At 35.8% G+C, this 20,862-nt stretch overlaps 1 protein-coding gene across 1 annotated transcript in view; it reads left to right on the forward strand.

Annotated features, from left to right (window-relative positions):
- Nucleotides 1–1,680: 1,680 nt before the first annotated feature.
- Nucleotides 1,681–20,862, forward strand: part of LOC126818365 (DNA-directed RNA polymerase I subunit RPA1) — a 35,960-nt gene continuing 16,778 nt past the window's right edge. Inside the window, exons 1-16 of the mRNA XM_050545755.2 lie at nucleotides 1,681–1,861; nucleotides 2,315–2,442; nucleotides 3,849–4,074; nucleotides 6,577–6,799; nucleotides 7,913–8,228; nucleotides 8,469–8,618; nucleotides 9,511–9,657; nucleotides 12,712–12,932; nucleotides 13,957–14,089; nucleotides 14,532–14,615; nucleotides 14,827–14,965; nucleotides 15,917–16,031; nucleotides 17,263–17,371; nucleotides 18,197–18,280; nucleotides 18,991–19,143; nucleotides 19,776–19,892. Coding sequence (XP_050401712.1) covers nucleotides 1,690–1,861; nucleotides 2,315–2,442; nucleotides 3,849–4,074; nucleotides 6,577–6,799; nucleotides 7,913–8,228; nucleotides 8,469–8,618; nucleotides 9,511–9,657; nucleotides 12,712–12,932; nucleotides 13,957–14,089; nucleotides 14,532–14,615; nucleotides 14,827–14,965; nucleotides 15,917–16,031; nucleotides 17,263–17,371; nucleotides 18,197–18,280; nucleotides 18,991–19,143; nucleotides 19,776–19,892 — 2,517 coding nt within the window. The 5' untranslated portion in view covers nucleotides 1,681–1,689. The remainder of the gene's footprint in view (nucleotides 1,862–2,314; nucleotides 2,443–3,848; nucleotides 4,075–6,576; nucleotides 6,800–7,912; nucleotides 8,229–8,468; nucleotides 8,619–9,510; nucleotides 9,658–12,711; nucleotides 12,933–13,956; nucleotides 14,090–14,531; nucleotides 14,616–14,826; nucleotides 14,966–15,916; nucleotides 16,032–17,262; nucleotides 17,372–18,196; nucleotides 18,281–18,990; nucleotides 19,144–19,775; nucleotides 19,893–20,862) is intronic.

Raw genomic sequence — 20,862 nt, forward strand, 5'->3', positions numbered from 1 at the left:
ACTTGCCAAATATTTTTATTGTATATTTGTGACCACATCTCCATCCAACTTTACCTGAGCAATAAGGCTCTTCCCAAACACAGAATTGAACCCAGGAAATGTTCTCAAAAACGCAACCAGACTTCTGAGATGGCAATGTCAAAATGTGTTCTCCGTGATTTTCATGTAACTCATGCTTGCACGTGCTGTTCACCGGGACCAGCCCTATAAAATGCACCCCCATACCTGGTTGAATCATTCACACTACATCCCACGACTCACGACAACTCAGAGAAACCAGGCGCTTATTGGGAGACTCAACGCTGGCCACACTGCCCAAACCGTTGCCAATCACTTCCAGGTCAATAATCGGACCATCTACAGGCTTCAGCAACACTTTCGATCCACCAACAGCATCAATCATCACCCCCGAACTGGTAGACCAAGGGTTACCACAAGGCGACAAGACCACATGTTGTGCGACAGCACATGCAGAATCCCTTCACACAGGCACCTGAGACAGCATGACAGACAGTGGGAACACATGAAAGACCCATCAGTACCGATACAGTGCACCGACGTCTCACCAGAGAGAACATCCATTGCCGTAGACCTTACCGTGGACCGATCCTCACCCCTCGCTATCGACGTGAAGATCTACAGTTTGCCCAACAACACCAGAACTGGCGACACAGGCAATGGTGAACTGTTCAGGCCACAGATGAGAGTCGGTATTGCTTATCAACTGCAGATGGCAGGACCAGAATATGGCATCGATGTGGCCAGCACGATTCTGACCAATGTGGCATGGAACGAGACTTAAATCCAGAGGTTCAAGCATAATGGTTAGGAGTTGAATCGACCTGAACCAGAGAGTGCGTCCTGTGGTGTTCCAAAATCTTGGCCCAGGGAGAGGAGGCGCCATCACAGCAGTGCACTACATCGATCAAGCTCTCAGACCCCACATCATACCACATTTCGAACGTCATCGGAACAACGTTTTCCAGCATGACAACGCACGTGCCCACTCCGCCAGAGTTACTCAGGACTTTCTACAGCAGAATGGTGTCAATGTTATGCTCTGGCCAGCCCTTAGTCCGGACTTAAACCTGATTGAACATCTCTGGGATGAAATTCAGAGGAGACTTAATAATGTCGTACCGAGACCAAACTCAGCCAATGGATTGCGCCAATCTTTTCTGAGAGTGTGGTTCCAGGTGCCAATGGCGTTCATCAATCGTCTGGTCCAGTCCATGTACAGACGCTGCGCTGCTGTTATTGACACTCGCGGTGGACACACCAGATACGGATGTATAGACTGAGTACAGACTCTAAACCCTCTTGTAATTTCTTGTTATTGTGATGAATTAATCACAAATGTGTCAACTTAATGTTCACAAAAAATTGCTTTGATCCATTTAGTAAGTCATTTTTTAGAATGATTTCATTAAAGTGCCTCTCTGATTTTGAAATCATACTGACGTTTTTTTTGCTGTTTGGTATATGTTTTAACAAACTAAATAAGCGAAAAGAATTATTTTGCTATCTGTGAAGCGTAGGCCTACTTTCAATCATTTAGGGTTAGGTAGGGATTAAGATTCTAACCTACTGTATGAAATGAGTTTTTTTATTTAAAGGAACTGTAGTGTAGTCTATAATTATATTTAACTGATTTAATGCCAATGGTGATGTTTTTCAGTTGGGCCTAAAATGGACACAGTGGGAGATAAAGATGTACCTATATTTCGCCTGAATGAAATTGGATTCCGAGTATATAGTGATGAAGAAATAAAGGCATTAAGTGTGAAAGAAATATCACATCCAATATCATTTGATAACTTAGCTCATCCAAATGCAAATGGGCTTTATGATTCTAGTTTAGGTAAATAAATCATAATTTATTTTAGATATGATGTTTGATACAGGATCAAATAGTAAATGCAGGAGGACCACACCACACACAAACAAGTACACAAGACAAAACTGTAGACAAGACATTGTACACAGACTATTCAAACAACAAACGTATATCAAATCATGTGAATGGATCCGTGCGCCTGCCGTAAGCGTTCACTGCAATGTAACGATACAGGCTTCACTTCTATAGTGATACAAGTCTTTGCACATAAATTTAGAAACTTGGCACCAAAGGGTCCGGTTAAGATCATATACCATTACCAGGTCATATGACTTGTGCTTGTGTCTTATGAAGGGTACTGCGATCAATGAATAACATAGCAAACATTGGTGTTATTCATTGCCGTATTTCAGCTTTAATTATCGTGTATAGATATTTAATATTGATTGTATTCTCTTTTTTTTTTTTGCTTTTTAGGTCCGTATGATCGTGGAGAAGTATGTTCTACCTGCGGTCAAAATAACATACATTGTCCGGGTCACATAGGTCATATACAGTTAGCATTGCCTGTATATAATCCTCTGTTTTTTAAACAACTATATAGGGTGAGTAGTCATTTGTATGTTCGTTAGTTGTGTGTTTATCTCTTGCAAAATGTGGGCGTATCTTGCATGGCAATGGCTTGTTGAACTTATTCCTATTCAAAGCAGTACTTTAAATTTAAATTGAGAAATTTTTTTTCAAAATATCTTATTTTGACTTCCAAACAAAATGTTTCAGACTACTACCGGTTCTACTTAAAAATTACCAATATTAAGTTTGTGCAAAATATTAATATTTTCAGAAATTGACAATGATTGGAGGCGTAATATTACTTTTATGTTCTAGTTATTGGGTGCGTTCGATTGCTGGCGCCTTACCGATGACGTCATTTAAACGGCTTACTCGTGCCAGGCCGAAGTAACCTGTCTCAAGGAGCCGGTTACTTTGGGAAGTATCCCATAATCCAATTATTCAACATGGCAGCAAATCAATTTTTTGATCAAAGTTATATAAAGATTAAGTTTAGGCGACGGAAGAATTATTGTTGTTAACACTTTGCTCCGATTAAAAATACAATATTTCCATTCCACAATAGTGTTGTGTTTATTTTAGTGATTCTACATCTTGGTGCAATTATTCCAGGAGTTCGAAAAGGATACTCGGAGTCCTTTCAGTTTCCCAAAGGCACGTTCTATCACAGAACTGAGTCGGTTATTTAATCTTTATTTGATTACAGGTCAATGTTCTAAAATCAATGTGTCATGTGTATATCTAGACCAACAGGTGTAAACATGAGTAAATCAAATTCGATGATCACATACAGTCTAGAGTAAGACCGAGTTAAATTTTTGTGGTTGATGTATGATATTCGATTGTCTTTCATCTTGGGCGCCTTAATTCGGATATGACAACCACCGATAGCTCCGATTGTTCCAGGAAATTTACAATATTCAGCAAAACAGTCAGAATTCTCTTGACGTTCATATGGTAATGGCCATTGAATATTTTTTTTTAAATGAAACTCTGCGGCATATAACAGTGCGTTGTTGATTTAGATATTCCAAATCTATCGAATAGTGAGAGAAATGGATCTGGGGTAGCAATATGCCTCAGAAACACAATTGCTTGTTTTGGAATTGTGACTGGTGTGCGACCATAGCCTTGCTCTCCTAACTGCAATTCTGGTAAGCCATGGAGCTCATTAACAAAGTTATCAAATGTTTCATTGGTTAAACGAAAGTGTGATTTAAAGTCTTCTAAGGAATACCCCTTCTCACTGCGCATGTCGAACCGTACTTGAGGATCCTAGGCGAGTAAGCCCGTGGCAAGTAATCAAATACGTTAATGATAATTGTGGGAAATATTGGGGATATTTTTATTTTTGCATTGGAATTAACTAGTACGATAATAGACATTTAAAGAAAACAGCAGAAGAATTTCATGTTTTGATATTGTTGTATTTTTTCAGTTGTTAAAAGGGACCTGTTTTGAATGTCATCGTTTAACAGTAAGCCTGGTAGAATCCTGTTTATTTGTAAGCCAGATTGAATTATTAGACGCAGGATATGTTACAGCTTTTCTAGAATTATCTGAACATGTCATCTCTATGGTAAAAGATAGAGATATGAATGAAATGTCCGTATTTATAGAAGTCAAACATTTCATCACCAGCTTTATCAAGAAAATTGTCAATAGTATGTATATTTTATTATGATTTTTCTGCCCATGCTCATAAGTGCTTTGGTATTTCTAAACAAGTCCTGCTATCCATATTTTCTTATTAATCTGTAATTTATAGATGGATTGCTGTTAAATTTTAATATGCATAGAAATTTTTTTTGGGGATTGACATCTTTTCATTTTTCTTAATTATGCTGTACTTATAGAACAAAACTCCAGCTTCGTTTTTAAGCGTTTTTGCAAGAGATGAGAATGTTGGTGAAGCACCCACTCCTGCCGACTTTTTCATTTTCTGCTGTTAAAGAATTATGTGTCTCTCAGAACCTGTTCAGAAAATAATAGAATAGTCATTTCTGTAATGCAAACATTCAGATTCATCATGTTCCTGAAGCAATGGCCTGAGAAATCCCTCTCTGGCCATTGCTGGATTGACTTCTTATGCTTGAGCTTTTGATTGAGTGTGTCTATTCTTCCCGTTCAATCAAATCAAGTACAGCAACATGACGCCCTTCGTTTAATCTGGAGTTTTCCCTAAAACTTTGTATTTAAGGTATTAAAAACGGTGAAAGTATTGTTCCTCTCCATGCAGTATTGTTTACATTGTAGCCGTTTTGATAGCCTCATTTGTCACACAATTAGTTTTTCTGCAATATTCTGCTATGCACTGGTTAATTGGGCGTAATAAATTTCTTGAGTCATGACGTAACATTATGTAAACGTATCTGGAGCTCTGTTTAAACCCAAATCATTTTGTTACGCAGTTAGGTATTGGTTGTTAATCAGACTATTGACCAGTCATAATTTGGAACAGAAATTTGCTTTCATTACAGCAGTGTTTGAGTGGGATTAGGTCTAATCAAATGTAACATTGCAAGGAGTATGAGATACATGGACTTTAAAAATATACTGAGTGCCATGGAAAACGCATCACTTTTTTTTCCCAAATATTTTATTACTAGGTGGTTTTGTATGTATAATATTATGCAATACTATGAACTATTGTTTCACACAAAGCTCCCAAACGCAAAAAATATTGGCCTGTGTGCCAAAAAAAATTGCACGAGATGCACATGAAAAACCCAATATTCACGTGCAGCATTGTGTGTGAGCCCTTTAAAAGCATGTTTTCAACTTAATGTGCACTACATGAACTGTGAAACGTCAATCTGTCACTATTTGTTGTTGGACGTGTGAAGGAATCGAGCTAGAGATGCCGAGACTTACTGAAAATCAACGGAATGAAGCCATGGGAATGTCCAGGGCTGGCATGTCTACACGTGCTATTGCCAGACACTTCAATTGTCATTAGTCCACTATTGTAAGGTTGGTGGAACGTGTTCGAGTTACTGGATCAACACGTGACCGTCAACGTCCTGGGCCACAACGCGTTACAACCCAGGCTCAAGACCGCTACATCCGGGTCACTCATCTGCGTGACAGATTCCGCCCAGCGACTCGAACAGGTGCAGCAGTCGTCGGAAGACAAGACGTTGTCTAAGAGAAGTAGGACTCTGTGCACGACGACCTTATGTTGGAGCTATCCTCAGGGATCATCACCGTCAGCGGCGTTTGATATGGGCTCAAGGACATCAGACATGGAGAAGAGTAGACTGGCAAAGTGTGCTCTTCAGTGATGAGAGTCGCTTTCATCTTTATCACGCTGATGGCCGTCAACGTTTGTGGAAACGTCTTGGGAAACGTCTTGCAGACTGCTGCGTCTTCGAAACAAATCGATGGGGTGGGGGAAGTGTAATGGTGTGGGGAGGCTTCACATTTCATCACCGGACCGCCCTTCACATTTGCAGGGGTCGCGTTAATGCTGTAGCCTACCGTGATGATGTCTTGCAACCAATTGATGTTTCGAGCGCACCCACAACTTCAGCACTTCCAACAGGATAATGCACGTCTGCATACCGCCCGTTTTAGTATGGACTACCTGGCTGCTAACAACATCAATGTCTTGGACTAGCCAGCCATGTCTCCGGACATGGCACCGATAGAACATGTCTGGGATGAGATTGGACGCCGTCTGTATCGGAGACCACAGATGCACACCATTGCTGCTTTAGAAGCTGCTCTTGTCCAAGAATGGAACAATTTGCCCCAGGCCTTCTTTCAAACATTGGTAAATTCCATGCGACGTCGCTGCACAGCGTGCGTAGGAGCCCGTGGAGGACACAAGCGCTACTGACATCTGTGTCGTACTTTTGGTTTTGACCCTTCTGACTTTGTACCGTTGATTTCAGATTAAACATCCATTAATGTGTACAAATGTGTTGTTATTGATGTGTTCACATTTGAATATTGTTCACAATAAGAAGCAAAATAAATAAGATATGTTTACAGGATCATTTTGTTATACGAAAAACTAAGTGATGTGTTTTCCATGGCGCTCAGTATATTCGTAAAGTAAATGGATATGATCTTGTGTTATGTTTCTATGAGAGTTATCTGTCTATCCATCCATATACTATTGATTAATTAGCTAGTTTCACATTTCTTATTAATTTTTACAGATGGTGTGAATGAGAAACAACCTGGATTAAGCCACATTGAATCATGTCACAAAGCACTTGTTGCTAACTTTATTGATATGATAGTGTCGATGAAACTGTGTCCTCATTGTAAGAAAAAGAAAGTTAACATACGACAAGAAAATAATAGTAAAATAGTTATAAGTTTAAAGTCTTCAAGAAAGATAATAAAAGAAAAAGAAATGATTGAGGCAAATATCAAAAAGTGAGTTACTTGGTTTTCTCAACTAGTTTCCAAATATGTTTTGTTAACTTAGACGATAGCTCATGATCTTTACAGAGGCATGGTCACCGTCACAGAGAAAATAAATGTATTATAATTCAGAACAAACTTAGACTCACTTGAGTATTTAACATAAGCGTAGGGGGGATCATCCAACATGACATTTTGACCCCACTCTTGTATGTGAATGAAGGCTCAGTGCCGGGGATGTCCATCAAATGGGCACAAAACCAGAACTGATTTTCTAGAGTAGAATTTTGCGTAGAATACGATGCCAAGTGGTAATCAGTCCATCGTTGGGGCGTTTTCGAGATATTCTGGGTGAATTGTCAAATGAGGTCATTTGCACTAAAAGTGAATGTGCAGCCATTCTTATATCATGAAAACATGCCGAAAATGATCGAAAGTAATCACTCTTTTAATTAAAAAGTAAACTTGTTAAATCGGCTTTGTTCTTTGTGACCCCGGAGGTCAAAACGTCAAATTTTCTGTTTTTGCACTAGGAAGATTTAAAGCAATAAAATGTCAGCATAAAATATATAAACTAAAGCGAAACCTGTTCAAATTAATAATAGGAACATTGAAAACTTATCTTAAGGCGGTCTTAGCACCATAAATTTACTTTGGAATGTTAAAAAAGATCTTGCATAACAGAACCAAACATTTCGAAACCTGTTTCAAAAATACGTAAAAACTGTCAAATCAAAATCTCCCCAATTTAATTTAACAACGATTGTTATACACAATGAAACTAGTTGTCCGAAAAATAATTGAATAGTTTCATGGTTGGACCCCATGGACTATAAGCTCTGATCTAAAGTATTTTTAATGTCCATTCATTAAACTTTTGGAAAACCACTAAGAAATATGTACAACTCATAAATTGAGACCTTAAACATCCTTTTCACTGTATAGTCAAATCACATCAAATAAGCAATTATTCTTTTACATACTGACGAAGACCCTCATGCCTCTTCATGCAATAAGTTATATTCTAAGCACTCTTTATCTGAGCACAAATATAGTACATGTATATTTTTTGTGTTATTAGAATTTTAGAAAATATTTTATGAAATTATTATTGTTTCCTTGCAGAAAACGTCAAAATATTGATGATAATGATAGTACAGAAGGATTGGATGTTCTAGAAATGGATGATCAAAAGACCACCACAATAGAAGAATCTAATGAAAAACCGGATGAAAGTATTTCCAAATTTTTTGATGGAAGCATGGAACAAACTCTGTTAACTCCATCATCTGTCAAGGAACACTTAAGAGTTATCTGGAAATCCGATGAAACGATTTTAAAAAAGATATTCCGTGCTCTTGATTTTTCTGATTCAGACTATATTTCAACAGATGTATTTTTTATGGAAGTGATACCGGTACCACCATGTAGATTTAGACCAGTGAGTGGTGTTTCTATTATATGGTGTCATGTAGTTTTGTAATCCACGTCTGTGCAGACTAGACATGAACAATTAGAAAATAAATTTGCCAGAACTTGCAAGTGTCTCGAATCATTTGTAGATGTCTTAATTAGATACATAATAACAATCTTAGCTGATGTATTTTGATGTCATAGAATTGTGAACAATCTTTTGAATTATTCAAATATAATCTAATAACAAATTATATTCTATTTTCAGATTGCTTTTCGATCTGGTGGATTTAGTGAACATTATCAGTCTGTTAGCTTAAATAGAATTATAATGGATAATGTTATATTAAAATATATCTTACAATCAGCTGATAAAACAAATCAAGATAAAACATTGGATGTTGAAGAATTTGCTCAGGTAATTGAGTTTTTGTTTACGAAAATTTAGTATTAAGTATTGAAATGTTATCTCATGTTGCCTGCAGTGGTGTTGATACTGGAAATGGCTTCTTTATTAAAAGCGAGAATTTCATGTTTTCTAAGAAAGTCAAAACATAATTATTTCTATGTCTTTTGCTCAATAGGTTATCAACTCACAATTATACGACCATGGGCATTATTTCCCACCCTTAAAAATCATTGACACAGGAATAAGTAACACAATTACCTCCCTTGTTTTCCTATTGCCTCCATGCATTAGCTACCTTCAAACGTTGGAATTTGAAGTTGAAAATGATATTTTTGCCAATTTCTCAGCTGGCAATAGTGAATTATAGGATTAATGGGATTTTTCTTTAACAAGGTAGGACGGTTTATGGATACCATCTATTTTAAGGCTTTATTTTAATAAATTTTAAAAATATAACTTAAAAATATGAAATTGTAGCTTTAAGAAACATATTTTGTTAACATCACATTTAAGTTTTTTGTATGTTTTATGAGGTGTGCATATTGTGAGCTTTGTAATATTTTGATTTCCAGACTAGTCAATTCTACATGTACTTGGATCCAGATGTTTTGTCACTCGCACGATAGTAATTCGTTCGTTAGAAGTTGTCACAAATTCTAAGAAGATATTTAAAAAGCCACAATAATTCCAGAAAAGCTTTCTTCCTTACGCAAAATGTTCTTTTCAATCACTTTTTTGATATGAACACATGGAAGCTATGAAGTTACATTACCTAAAACATGATGCAGCTTCTCAATGTACTCATGCATTTTTTAGACCTTGTGGTCATTTAAGAATTATTTGAAAGGTCAAATTATATCTGGAGACACTTACATGTACTTACAATTTTTTTTACTTACAGAGAGCAATGAATACAGTGAAAGGTAAAACATCAACTGAGAAACTTCACTTCTGCTGGCAGACATTACAGATGCATGTTAATTGTATGATAGATAGTGATATAGATAAATATAATAAACAAGATACTAGAATGCCCGGTATTAAACAGGTGTGTTATTTATTTACATTAGTCTAAAGATTATATCAGCACAGTAATGTTTATTGTTTACCAAAAATAGAAAGAGATACAATACAAATCCAAAAATGAAGGCCTCTTTTCTAAAACATGATAAATGCCATGACATGATTACGTTACAAATTGACAGTTTTCTTTGAAGCTAACACATATTCTTTGGATCAAATTTTGTTTTATTAAAAGTACTGTGTGTCATGGGCGCAAATCCTGGTGGACACACCGGGACACGTCCCCACCAATATTTTTAGTGGTGGGGACATGATATACAGTGTCCCCACCACTTATTTCCGATGTTTTGCTTACTGTTTATTTTTTTGAAACTGAAATCATTCCAGAGCTTTTATTGACAGTTCAGAAAGTGTAGAGTTGGTCCCAGGCACTTGAGGCCAGGGTCCTTGAAGTTGTACAGCTGCACCCGGTATTCGATTTTTATTTAACAGGAAATAAGGGAAAATTCATATTATAACAGTAAATAATTAAAATATTCCATAGGGATTATAATAATATGTATATCATGTAGGTGTGCATATCTGATACGTATGGTGGCTGATTGGTATCATGTCGTGGTTTCGCCCTAAACAAGGCGACATCGCGACAACCCGACATCACAACATTTTTACCCAACACCACGACAACCCAACATCACGACATTTTAAACCCGACACAACGACATTTTCAACCGACACCACGACATTAAAAATGTCGTAATGTCGCGTAAAAATGTCGTCTTGTCGGGTTAAAATGTTGTGATGTCGGGTTGTCGTGGTGTCAGGTTATCGGCCATATTCCTCTCAATACTATGATTATGTACACTGAAAATTCCCCGGGATTTTGCAGCATGGCTTCTCCATGTCGGTATCGCAGGACAAATGGCCTGGCAAAGAACAGTGTCTAGTATTGTAGATGGGGCAAAACAAACACGCTCCTGTGTACACATTGGCGTGCACATAAAAAAGAATCCTTCACAGTTGAACTTCGATGTAGAAATGCCACGGTCCATTGAAAATTTCTGTCATATCACTCTGCATACCGTATACCTATCTTCAATAGCCCGATTGGTTCGGAAAAGTAGGAAAATGAAATGAAAAGGGGTTTAACGTCCAACTGTTCTGCTCTGGGAGCCACAGTGGCTAAGTGAGTAAGACGTTGGCTCGCTAGCCGTCATATTACTCAGCATAGCGTATGCATATCTTCAATAGTCCGATTGATTCGGAAAAGTGGGAAAATGAAATAAAATAAAATGGGGTTTAATGCCAACTGTTCTGCTCCGGGAGCCACAGTGGCTAAGTGAGTAAGACACCGGTTTGCTAGCCGGCGTGGTTTCCCCTTGTCAGGGGATAACGTATAGTCTTTTAGACGGGACGAATAATCGAGGTTCCGTGTACATATAAGCGAGCACGTAAAAGACGCCCCTGACAGTTGGAATTCAATATAGGTTGTACAGTACACTGTATATCGTATGCCCGTCTTCATTAGCCTAGTCAGAGCAGAATAGAAGGACGTTAAACACAATTTCATTTCATTCAATTTTCCTTCTTTTCTGCACCAATCGGGCTATTGAAGATAGGCATACACTATGCGGAGTGCTATGACGGATATATTCAATGGACTGTGGCATTTCTTCATCGAAATTCAACTGTAAAGGATTCTTTTATGTGCACGCCAATAAGTACACAGGAGCGTGGTTTTTGTCCCATCTACACAACTAGACACTGTACTTTGCTAGACCCTTTGTCCTGCACTACAGATAGGGAGAAACCACGCTGCAAAATCCCGGGGAACTTTCTTGACCAACACCAGGATCAGTGTATATAATTATACTATGGCCGATAACCCGACACCACGACAACCCGACAATACGACATTTTTACGCGACAATACGACATTTTCAATGTCGTTGTGTCGGGTATAAATGTCGTAGTGTCGGGTTACAAATGTCGTGATGTCGGGTTGTCGTGGTGGTTTCGGGTTAAAATGTCGTGATGTCGGGTTGTCGCCTTATAAAGGGCGACATCACGACATCACGACATGATACTAATCAGCCACCATAGATACGCTGGGTATTAAAGGGTTAAGGAATAACTGAGATTTTTTTTTTATCTGGTATACTGGATGATAAATCACGCAAATTATAAAATTCCAAACACGCAATTTCTAACATAACATCACCACTGTCACATTCAAAATAGATAATATAATACAACTGGTACTATGTGAATCATTAAAATAGCTATGGGAACAATATAAACAGCTAGATTTAACTTTAAAAAAAGCAAAACGTTATTATTTCAATGTGGTCACCATTTTTGAATTTTAACGTGGGAAAATTCGCCTTTGCCATCTGATTTTTAATCACCAATGAATAATATAGTAAAATGTTACATTTATTTCAAATGAGATTGAATATTGATATGTTTAGCTGTGTGTGTGGCTTGTTTTAGTTTATATAAATTAAAAGATTTGTAGGCCTGTACATTTGTGTATCCAATGGAATACACATTTTGCTCAAAGACTCAAGTAGTCTTCGAACACTACTGGGAATGGAGGCGGAGCTGGAATCTCAGTAGTGTAAACATTTCTAGTTCTTGTAGTGTACATGAGAGAATAAATCGTGAACGGTGGCTTGAAGATTTTTCTTAAGATTAGATTTCGTATCATTTGCTGCCTCAGGGATTAGAATTGTTTGCCAGAAAATGATACTGAAAATACCCGCAGAGTGCGTTTTAGAGCGTCTAGTTTTCAAAAAATTTCGGGGAAGGACCCCCCCCCTCTTTACCAATAGTCGCCCGCGCATGGACTGTCCCCACCACTAATTTTGGTCGATCTGCGCCCCTGCTGTGTGTCGTTTTAAACTTTATAATAATTAACCTAGAATGATACAATAGGTTAGAAAAACGAGGAGTTTCTGGTACTGGTGTTGTACTTGATTCATATGCTACAAATTAATCAAGAAATATTTAATGTACCTAGAATTAATTCTTTAGAAAAAAAGACAGATTTGAAATGTATATTATTTATTTGTTTCAGTTATTTGAGAAAAAGACTGGGTTGTTTAGAATGCATATGATGGGAAAGCGAGTTAATTATGCTTGTCGTTCAGTTATCTCCCCTGATCCATGTTTAAATACCAATGAAGTTGGAGTACCTCTTGTATTTGCTACCCGTCTGTCCTACCCACAACCTGTTACACCATGGAATATACATGAACTACGTCAAGCTGTTATTAATGGACCTTTGATTCATCCCGGGTAAGTCTTTTTTGTTGAGTTCTATTTAAAGAACAGAAAATTTATCTTTTAGATATGTAGTTTTCATCTTTTTATGGTTGGGGACTGGTGAAAATATGAGATGTATTTTGGGGAAATGAAAATGTTATTTCTATAGTATTTTAGTTTTTAAATATAATACTATAAAATATAATTCTATACAATGTAATACTATAAAATGTAATACTATGCAGTGTAATACTATAAAATGAAATACTATATAGTGTAATATTATACAATGTAATACTAGCTATAAGATGTAATACTAGCTATAAGATGTAATTTCTATAGTATTTTATTTTTTAGTTTTTAAATATAATGCTATAAAATATAATGCTATACAATGTAATACTATGCAATGAAATACTATACAGTGTAATATTATACATTGTAATACTAGCTATAAGATGTAATACTAGCTATAAGATGTAATTTCTATAGTATTTTATTTTTTAGTTTTTAAATATAATACTATAAAATATAATGCTATACAATGTAATACTATAAAATGTAATACTATGCAATGTAATACTATAAAATGAAATACTATACAGTGTAATATTATACAATGTAATACTAGCTATAAGATGCAATACTAGCTATAAGATGTAATACTATAAATGTAATACTATAAATTGTAATACTATAAATTGTAATACTATAAATGTAGTAATATAAAGGTAATACTATAAATGGAGTACTATAAAATGTGACACTATAAAAAGAGCGTGTTGAAATTTTGAAAGAAGGCAATATTCCAATGTATACTGTTCATAGACATATTATGGCTTTTTTGCCATTTAGAGTTTGGCCATGATACCCGATAACCAATGCCCTTGTAAACACTCTTTTCATTGTAGTGTTGATATAATATACCCGGTAACATATCGGGAATGATTTAGAATTTTCCTGTTTTTCTTGCTGTGCTTTCATGTTCATATATTATATCTTGCTCATAAGTGATATCCATTCAAATATATTTTGATTTGAATCTGTTTTATTTTAGGGCGTTATATGTTGAAAATGAAGATGGATTTTTAACGAAATTACATCCAACTGATCAGTTACAGAGAGAAGCTATAGCTAAACAACTATTAACACCATCATCTACATCCAAATCTCTTCTGGGCTGTAAAAAGGTACAAATATTTTATCACAGAATCATTTATAATTTATTGACAAAAATATATATTTTTATAATTAGAGTAACAGACCACAGACCACATCTGTTAAACTAACAGATGAAATAGTTGTCATCACTCGGGACATTCATGAACATGGTCTGCTTCCTTCCAGACATTCATGGATATACTCTACTTTATTCATGACATGAATTATTCCCTTTTATCTTAAAAAGATGATGATGATGACAAAGTGACAATTGTATACAGAGTCAGTTAAAAGCCGGATTAAATAAATGTGTTTTAAGTTGTTTTTTAAAAGAATATAGAGATGTACAACATCTTAAACTAAATAGAAGATTATGCCATAAAACAGGTGCTTGATAACTAAAAGATTGCTGACCATGTAAATTGTATTTTGGAATAAGTGTGTATATGAATTGTATTTATGCTTTGATAGGTTTATCGTCATCTGAAGAATGGAGATGTTATGTTATTAAATCGTCAACCAACTTTACATAAACCCAGTATTCAGGCTCATAGAGTAAGTTTACATTAAATAAACCCAATATTCAGATACATAGAGTAAGTTTATGTTACATGAACCTAGTATTCAGATTCATAGAGAATGTTTACTTTACATAATCCCAGTATTCAGATTCATAAAGTAAGTTTACTTTACATAAACCAAGTAGTTAGGTTATTGCTATGAGTCCAGAATATAATTACATTTTATTTTGTATGAATATTTTCAGGCTCGAATACTGCCTGGACAGAAAACGTTAAGAATGCACTATGCTAACTGTAAGGCCTATAATGCAGATTTTGATGGAGATGAAATGAATGCACATTTTCCACAAAATGAGATGGCAAGATCAGAGGCTTATTCCCTTGGTAAATAATTTCTTTCTTTACCTTAGTAGGCTATATAAATAAAATTGGCCCAAAGGCATGATAATAAAGGGTACTGTTGACAACAAAAGTCAAATTTTCTTAGTTATGCCTGCATGGATTTTTATCAAATGTGACATGAACAATGCTAATTACAATTAAAAAAACAACAACCTATGGTTAACTTTTTGGCTAAAGGCCGCGAAATGCTAAAAAATGATGGGTTTTCTTTGAAATTCTATAAGTTCATGTTAAAGAGAGATATCAATAATCCCATCGATCGAAAGTAGGAATTATTAGCGACATTTCGACACCAAAAACGGGGTTACCATCCTACTGACAATTCGGATGTAAAAAGTAAATATTTACTTCAGTGCACTACTCCGCTGCTTGATTGTGATAGATGGTAGACCAGGATAATCGCGTCATAGAGGGAATTCCTTCTGGTAGATACTTCGTTCAGTGCAAAACTGTTGCTGGAGGCAGCCATGATTGTTTACTGCAGATCATGTGACCGATGTATACAACGTCATAAGTGATCTAAGTTGGGGAAACCTTCTCGTTTGCTTGTATCTTCATTATTACACAACAAACGTTCGGACTTATGTGTCCTCTGGGTTATTTTACACATGGAACAAGTGTGCAAGTCTTAATAAGATCTGTGCTAAAAAGTTAGGGAGTATCCATGGTACAATAGAACCTAATTAGGTGGTTTGCCTTCCAACAGTTGCTTGTGGCAAGGAGTAGGGTCGCCTGTCCAACCTCTTCGGTTTTCTCGGGTCCTCCGGTTTCCTCCCACTGCTAAAGACCCCCTACACGCAAGCAAATTATTGAAATAATATTGAACCATATGTTATTCCCGAAATGACCTAGTTTGTGTCGAGTGGACATTAAACCCCATTTCTCTCTCTCTCTCTGGTAAGAGTGTAGGGTGTATATTTATTCTACTTACAGCAAGTACAGATTATCAGTATTTAGCACCTAAAGATGGTGCACCATTAGCTGGGTTAATTCAAGATCACATGGTATCAGGTGTAGCTCTAACTATACGTGGTAGATTCTTTAATAGGTATGTTATAATAATACACAATCAGATGGGAGAATCTTTAGTATGTATGTTATAATAATACAAGATCACATTGGTAGATTCTTCAATATGTATGTTATAATAATACAAGTTCACATGGTATCAATAATGGTAATGTACAATCATTCCAACCCAATATTCAAAATATAAATTGAGCAAGTGGTGAAAAGTATGTATACTGTTACATCCGCCACTTCTGTTGTGTTAAATGTAAATCGGTGTCTGATTGATACAACTACAGAGTTAGTTTGAACTGAATATATAGCACTTAAATCAACTTCTACTATAAAATTTATATTATGTAAATTATTATTATAGAAGAACCTGATGAATTTGATTTTAAGTTTTTAAGAAAACTTCATGATTATAATTTTGATGTACCCCGCCTTTCGAAGAAAGCAGGCGACTATTAAAATGGGTCTGTTTGCCCGTCCGTCACACTTTTTGGGATACAATAACTCTCCTCCTAATTGAGCTAGAATGTTAAAAGTTGGTGCAGGTGTTTATTAGGTAAATACCTTGATGGAGTTCGAAGATGAGTATTTTCTTCTAAGGCTAAGCAGATGTAGGCAATTTGATTGATTGATGCTTGAGGACACAATAACTTTTAGTTCTAATTAAGTGAGAGTGATGAAACTTGGGTGTATAGTTTCATTACATCAATACCTTGACTAAGTTCGATAATGAGCATTTTCTGCTCAGGGTAAGTATAGACTTCAGTCCGATTGGTCGAGACTTTGGAACACAATAACTCTTCTTCTAATTGAGGTAGAATGTTCAAACTTGGTGTAGATGTCTATTAGGTGAATGCCTTGACATTGTTCAATAATTTGCAATTTCCACTAAGGCTAAGCAGAGATAAGGAAGTTGATTGGTTGAGACTTTGGAACATAACAACTCTACTTTTGTTTAAACTAGATGTTCCATTAGGTGAATGTCTTGACTGAGTTCAATGATTAACATTTTTCGCTAAAGCTAAGCAATTTCATTGGTGGATGCTTTGGGACAAGATAACTTTAATTCAACGTATGGAGATTGATGAAACTTAGGGTAGAGTTTCACTACCAAGTACTCCAAAACCTTGACTGAGTTCGACAGTGAACATTTTCTGATTAGACTAAGTATAGATCGTCAGTTTGATAGCTCGACACTTTTCAGTGTCATCCATTTATTTTGGGATCTACCTTACTGTTGGCTTGTTGTTTTGTTATAGAGGTGACTATTTTAATATGGTATATTCAGCTTTATCAGATAAATATGGTAAAGTTAAAACACTGCCACCAACTATTATACGTCCACACAAACTCTGGTCGGGAAAACAGGTATTTACTTATTTACTTATCAGAAATAAAACATACAGATGTATTGTAGAGTAGTGTTATTAATTCTATTACATGACAAGTTGTGTTGTATGTTATTAAGAAATATGTAACTGTCTCTAATGGTCAGTTTTACATCATAACTCAGAATACCTGAGAGATATATCAATTGTAATGAATGAATGAATGGTGTTTTACTTACTACTTTTCTGCATCATCCAGGCTATGAAGACAATTTTGCCCGGACAGCTCTTGAATTCCAATTGTCAGGGTTTTTTTATGTGCACGCTAACATGTACACAGGCCTTCCATTTTTCCGTCCTATTTGGACAACTAGATGCTGTTCTTTGCCAGACTCTCATCCTGTACCTCTTATAAGGGGGAATAACTCTGAAAAATCCCAGGAGAGAGAGAGAGAGAGAGAGAGAGAGAGAGAGAGAAATGGGGTTTAACGTCCACTCGACACAAACTAGGTCATTTCGGGACTAACATATGGTTTAATTTTATTTCAATAATTCGCTTGCGCGTAGGGGTCTTTAGCAGTGGGAGGAAACCAGAGGACCCGGAGAAAACCCACGAGGTTTGACAGGCGACCCTGCTCCTTGTCACGTACAACCGGGGAATCGAAACCATGCCAGTTGACTCAATGACAGACTTTATGATACAGCGTGCACACGCTAACCATTCAGCCATCCAACCCGCCCGACAAATCCCAGGAAACTATCTCAACCAATACAGGATAGAACCTTAGACCTTATGATTAGTATGCCAGGTCTTATATGAATTATAAATAGTCTAATAGATTATTATTGATTTCACCCAATACAGGTATTATCTACAGTGTTGTTAAATATTATACCTGAAGGATGTCAACCTCTTAGTTTAAATGGTACTGCAAAGATCGGAGAAAAGGTAGAGTTTTAACATTACTTATTTTATAATCATGTTGATTCCTGTGTAATAATATATCAATATGTTAAAGTAACAACAAACCAGAATTTGTACATATATTTCAGAAGTAAATATATGCACTATTTTAATCTGAAATCTGGTGCTAAAATACTTATAGAATAGGCTAGATTGTACGAATAGGATAGTGCAGTTATTATTACTATATTTTGTCTAATATAAAGATGGTGCTGTGGAATAAATAGAAACTTTAGTTAGTATTGAATGATTTGAATATAATATTAGGATTAAATGCTGTTTGAATAAAATAGTCTTACACTCTGTGTAGTTAACTTTTATTCTGGCATGTTGGACATAAAATCGTTTAGATGTGACGAAATCCAAGGCCGCATGTATACATTGGTCTGCACATAAAAGATCCCTTGGCAGTTGTAATTCAATTTAAAAGTAGGCTCATAGCACACTGCATGGCATATGCCCATCTTCATTAGCAGAACAGTAGAACGTTAAACCCCATTTCATTTTATTTCTGAATAATATTTGTAGTTTTCATACATAATACAATAGTTTAAAGAATAAAACAATGTTAAAATTGGCCAGTGTTGGTAAGCCAATATATCTATATTTTGTTTATGTTTTTTTTTGTGTAGAATTGGGAGAAAATGTACAAGTTAAAGCTAATATATCAATATGATCTTTATGTTTTTGTGTAGAATTGGGAGAAAATGAAATCAAATATAGATGATAAATTGGCATCATTAGGTGAATCAATAGTTATAATAAGACACGGTGAATTATTACAAGGTGTTTTAGATAAAGGTCATTATGGTAATACACCTTTTGGTCTAGTTCATTGTTGTTATGAGGTGAGTAGGATTTGTTAAGATTTGAACGTTGCAATTTGAGTGTAAACAGAGTATGTGTATGAATACAAAAGAAACATATATTAACATATAACTTGAAGTTAATTTGATGTAATAAAAACAAATTGAGCATTGTCATGACTTGGTTTTAGATCATTTTATCCAGACTTAATTAGTGAATGCCCAAGCATTGATTATAATCTGCCCATTATTTTACATCTGAACATGACTACAATAAAACACATCTTGTAGTATTATTAGTCATTGACCTGCCAAGAGTTCAATAGAAGCAAAGTTAATGTTAGCTACCAAAGTTTAGTAGATTATTCTGTTAATACAAGCCGCACTATGCTCATATTTGATTTATAAAGACAAAGGCTGGTTTCACGAAGCATACATAAAGTACATTTAGTACGTCTGGTCTTAGCACTCAAAACATACACATTCATACCTCTCTTGAATGGTCCTTTCATGTTAACATCTATTTTTTACTGCATAATTGCTGTCAGTAAGTCGTATTTAGATTTTAGAAAAAAAAAATTTCAATTGCCATGGTTTTAATGTTATAATACAATCTTTTTATTGCCAAAGTGAAATGGTGAACTTGGTGTTATATTAAAACATGTATATTCTAGCTATATGGTGGTGGTGTAGCTGGTACCTTGCTGTCATGTTTAGGAAGATTATTTAACGCTCATCTCAAGTTACGTGGATTTACATTAGGTGTGGCTGATATTCTTGTTACTAAAAAGGTGAGAATTTTAATCATTTGTGTAAACACATCACAGTTTTTTAAAAAAAAAAGAACTGTGCAAATTACTGTGATTTTTTCGAAATGTTAGTTGGTAAAATGGTTTAATGCATGTCATTGACTCAAGTGGCATGGTTTTGATTCCCTGCTTGTATGTGACGAGGAGTTTGGTTGCCTGTCCAACCTCATGTGTGTTCTCTTGTGGCCTCCAGTTCCCTCCCACTGCTAAAGACTTCTATGTGCAAGGGAATTATTGAAATAAAATTAACCATATGTTAGTCCTAAAATAACCTACTTTGTGTTGAAGACACGTTAAACCTCCTTTGATATTTTTCTAGCCGCTGTTCAAGTGATCGTCCCGTAGTGGTAGAACATTGGTAACACTGTTTTGAAAGATCGTCTCATTGTGTACACAGTTGGGGGTCTGTTTATGCTTTAGGGTGCTAGGTGTTTCTGACAGTCTTACAAACACCAGCTTAAAAACTCGCACACTCTGTATGTTAGCTGCAGAAACAAATTCCTGAAGATCACTGCTCATAATGGGTCTGTTCTCAGATGCACTATCAACAGTACGAGAAATGAACTTGATGAAGCTGACACTAGAATTGTATTACATCTGAAGTATTCTATTGGTCTATCTCCTGATACAGTAGCTGTGATTCGCTGTAATGATACACATGTGCTTTGTATCCTGTGTTGTCACAGAAAATAGCTCTACTCGGATGAATTAGACCATGAAGATGATCGGAAATTTGACTGAGTGATGTCGATCCTGTATGGTTTGGTTTTTAACACTTGACGCACTTACCAGTGGTTTGACTAACTTTGTAAACCTTTTGTTATTTACACACATCCCCAACTTGTATACTGGTGGGTTATATTGATTGAATGCCTCCATATAAATATTTTGGGTGGCTGATCGTTTTGTATTGCACATAATTTTTGCCTAATTATTCTTTGAAAAGCGGTTC

This window comes from Patella vulgata, chromosome 4, assembly GCF_932274485.2.
Source record: "Patella vulgata chromosome 4, xgPatVulg1.2, whole genome shotgun sequence".
Lineage (NCBI taxonomy): Eukaryota > Metazoa > Mollusca > Gastropoda > Patellidae > Patella > Patella vulgata.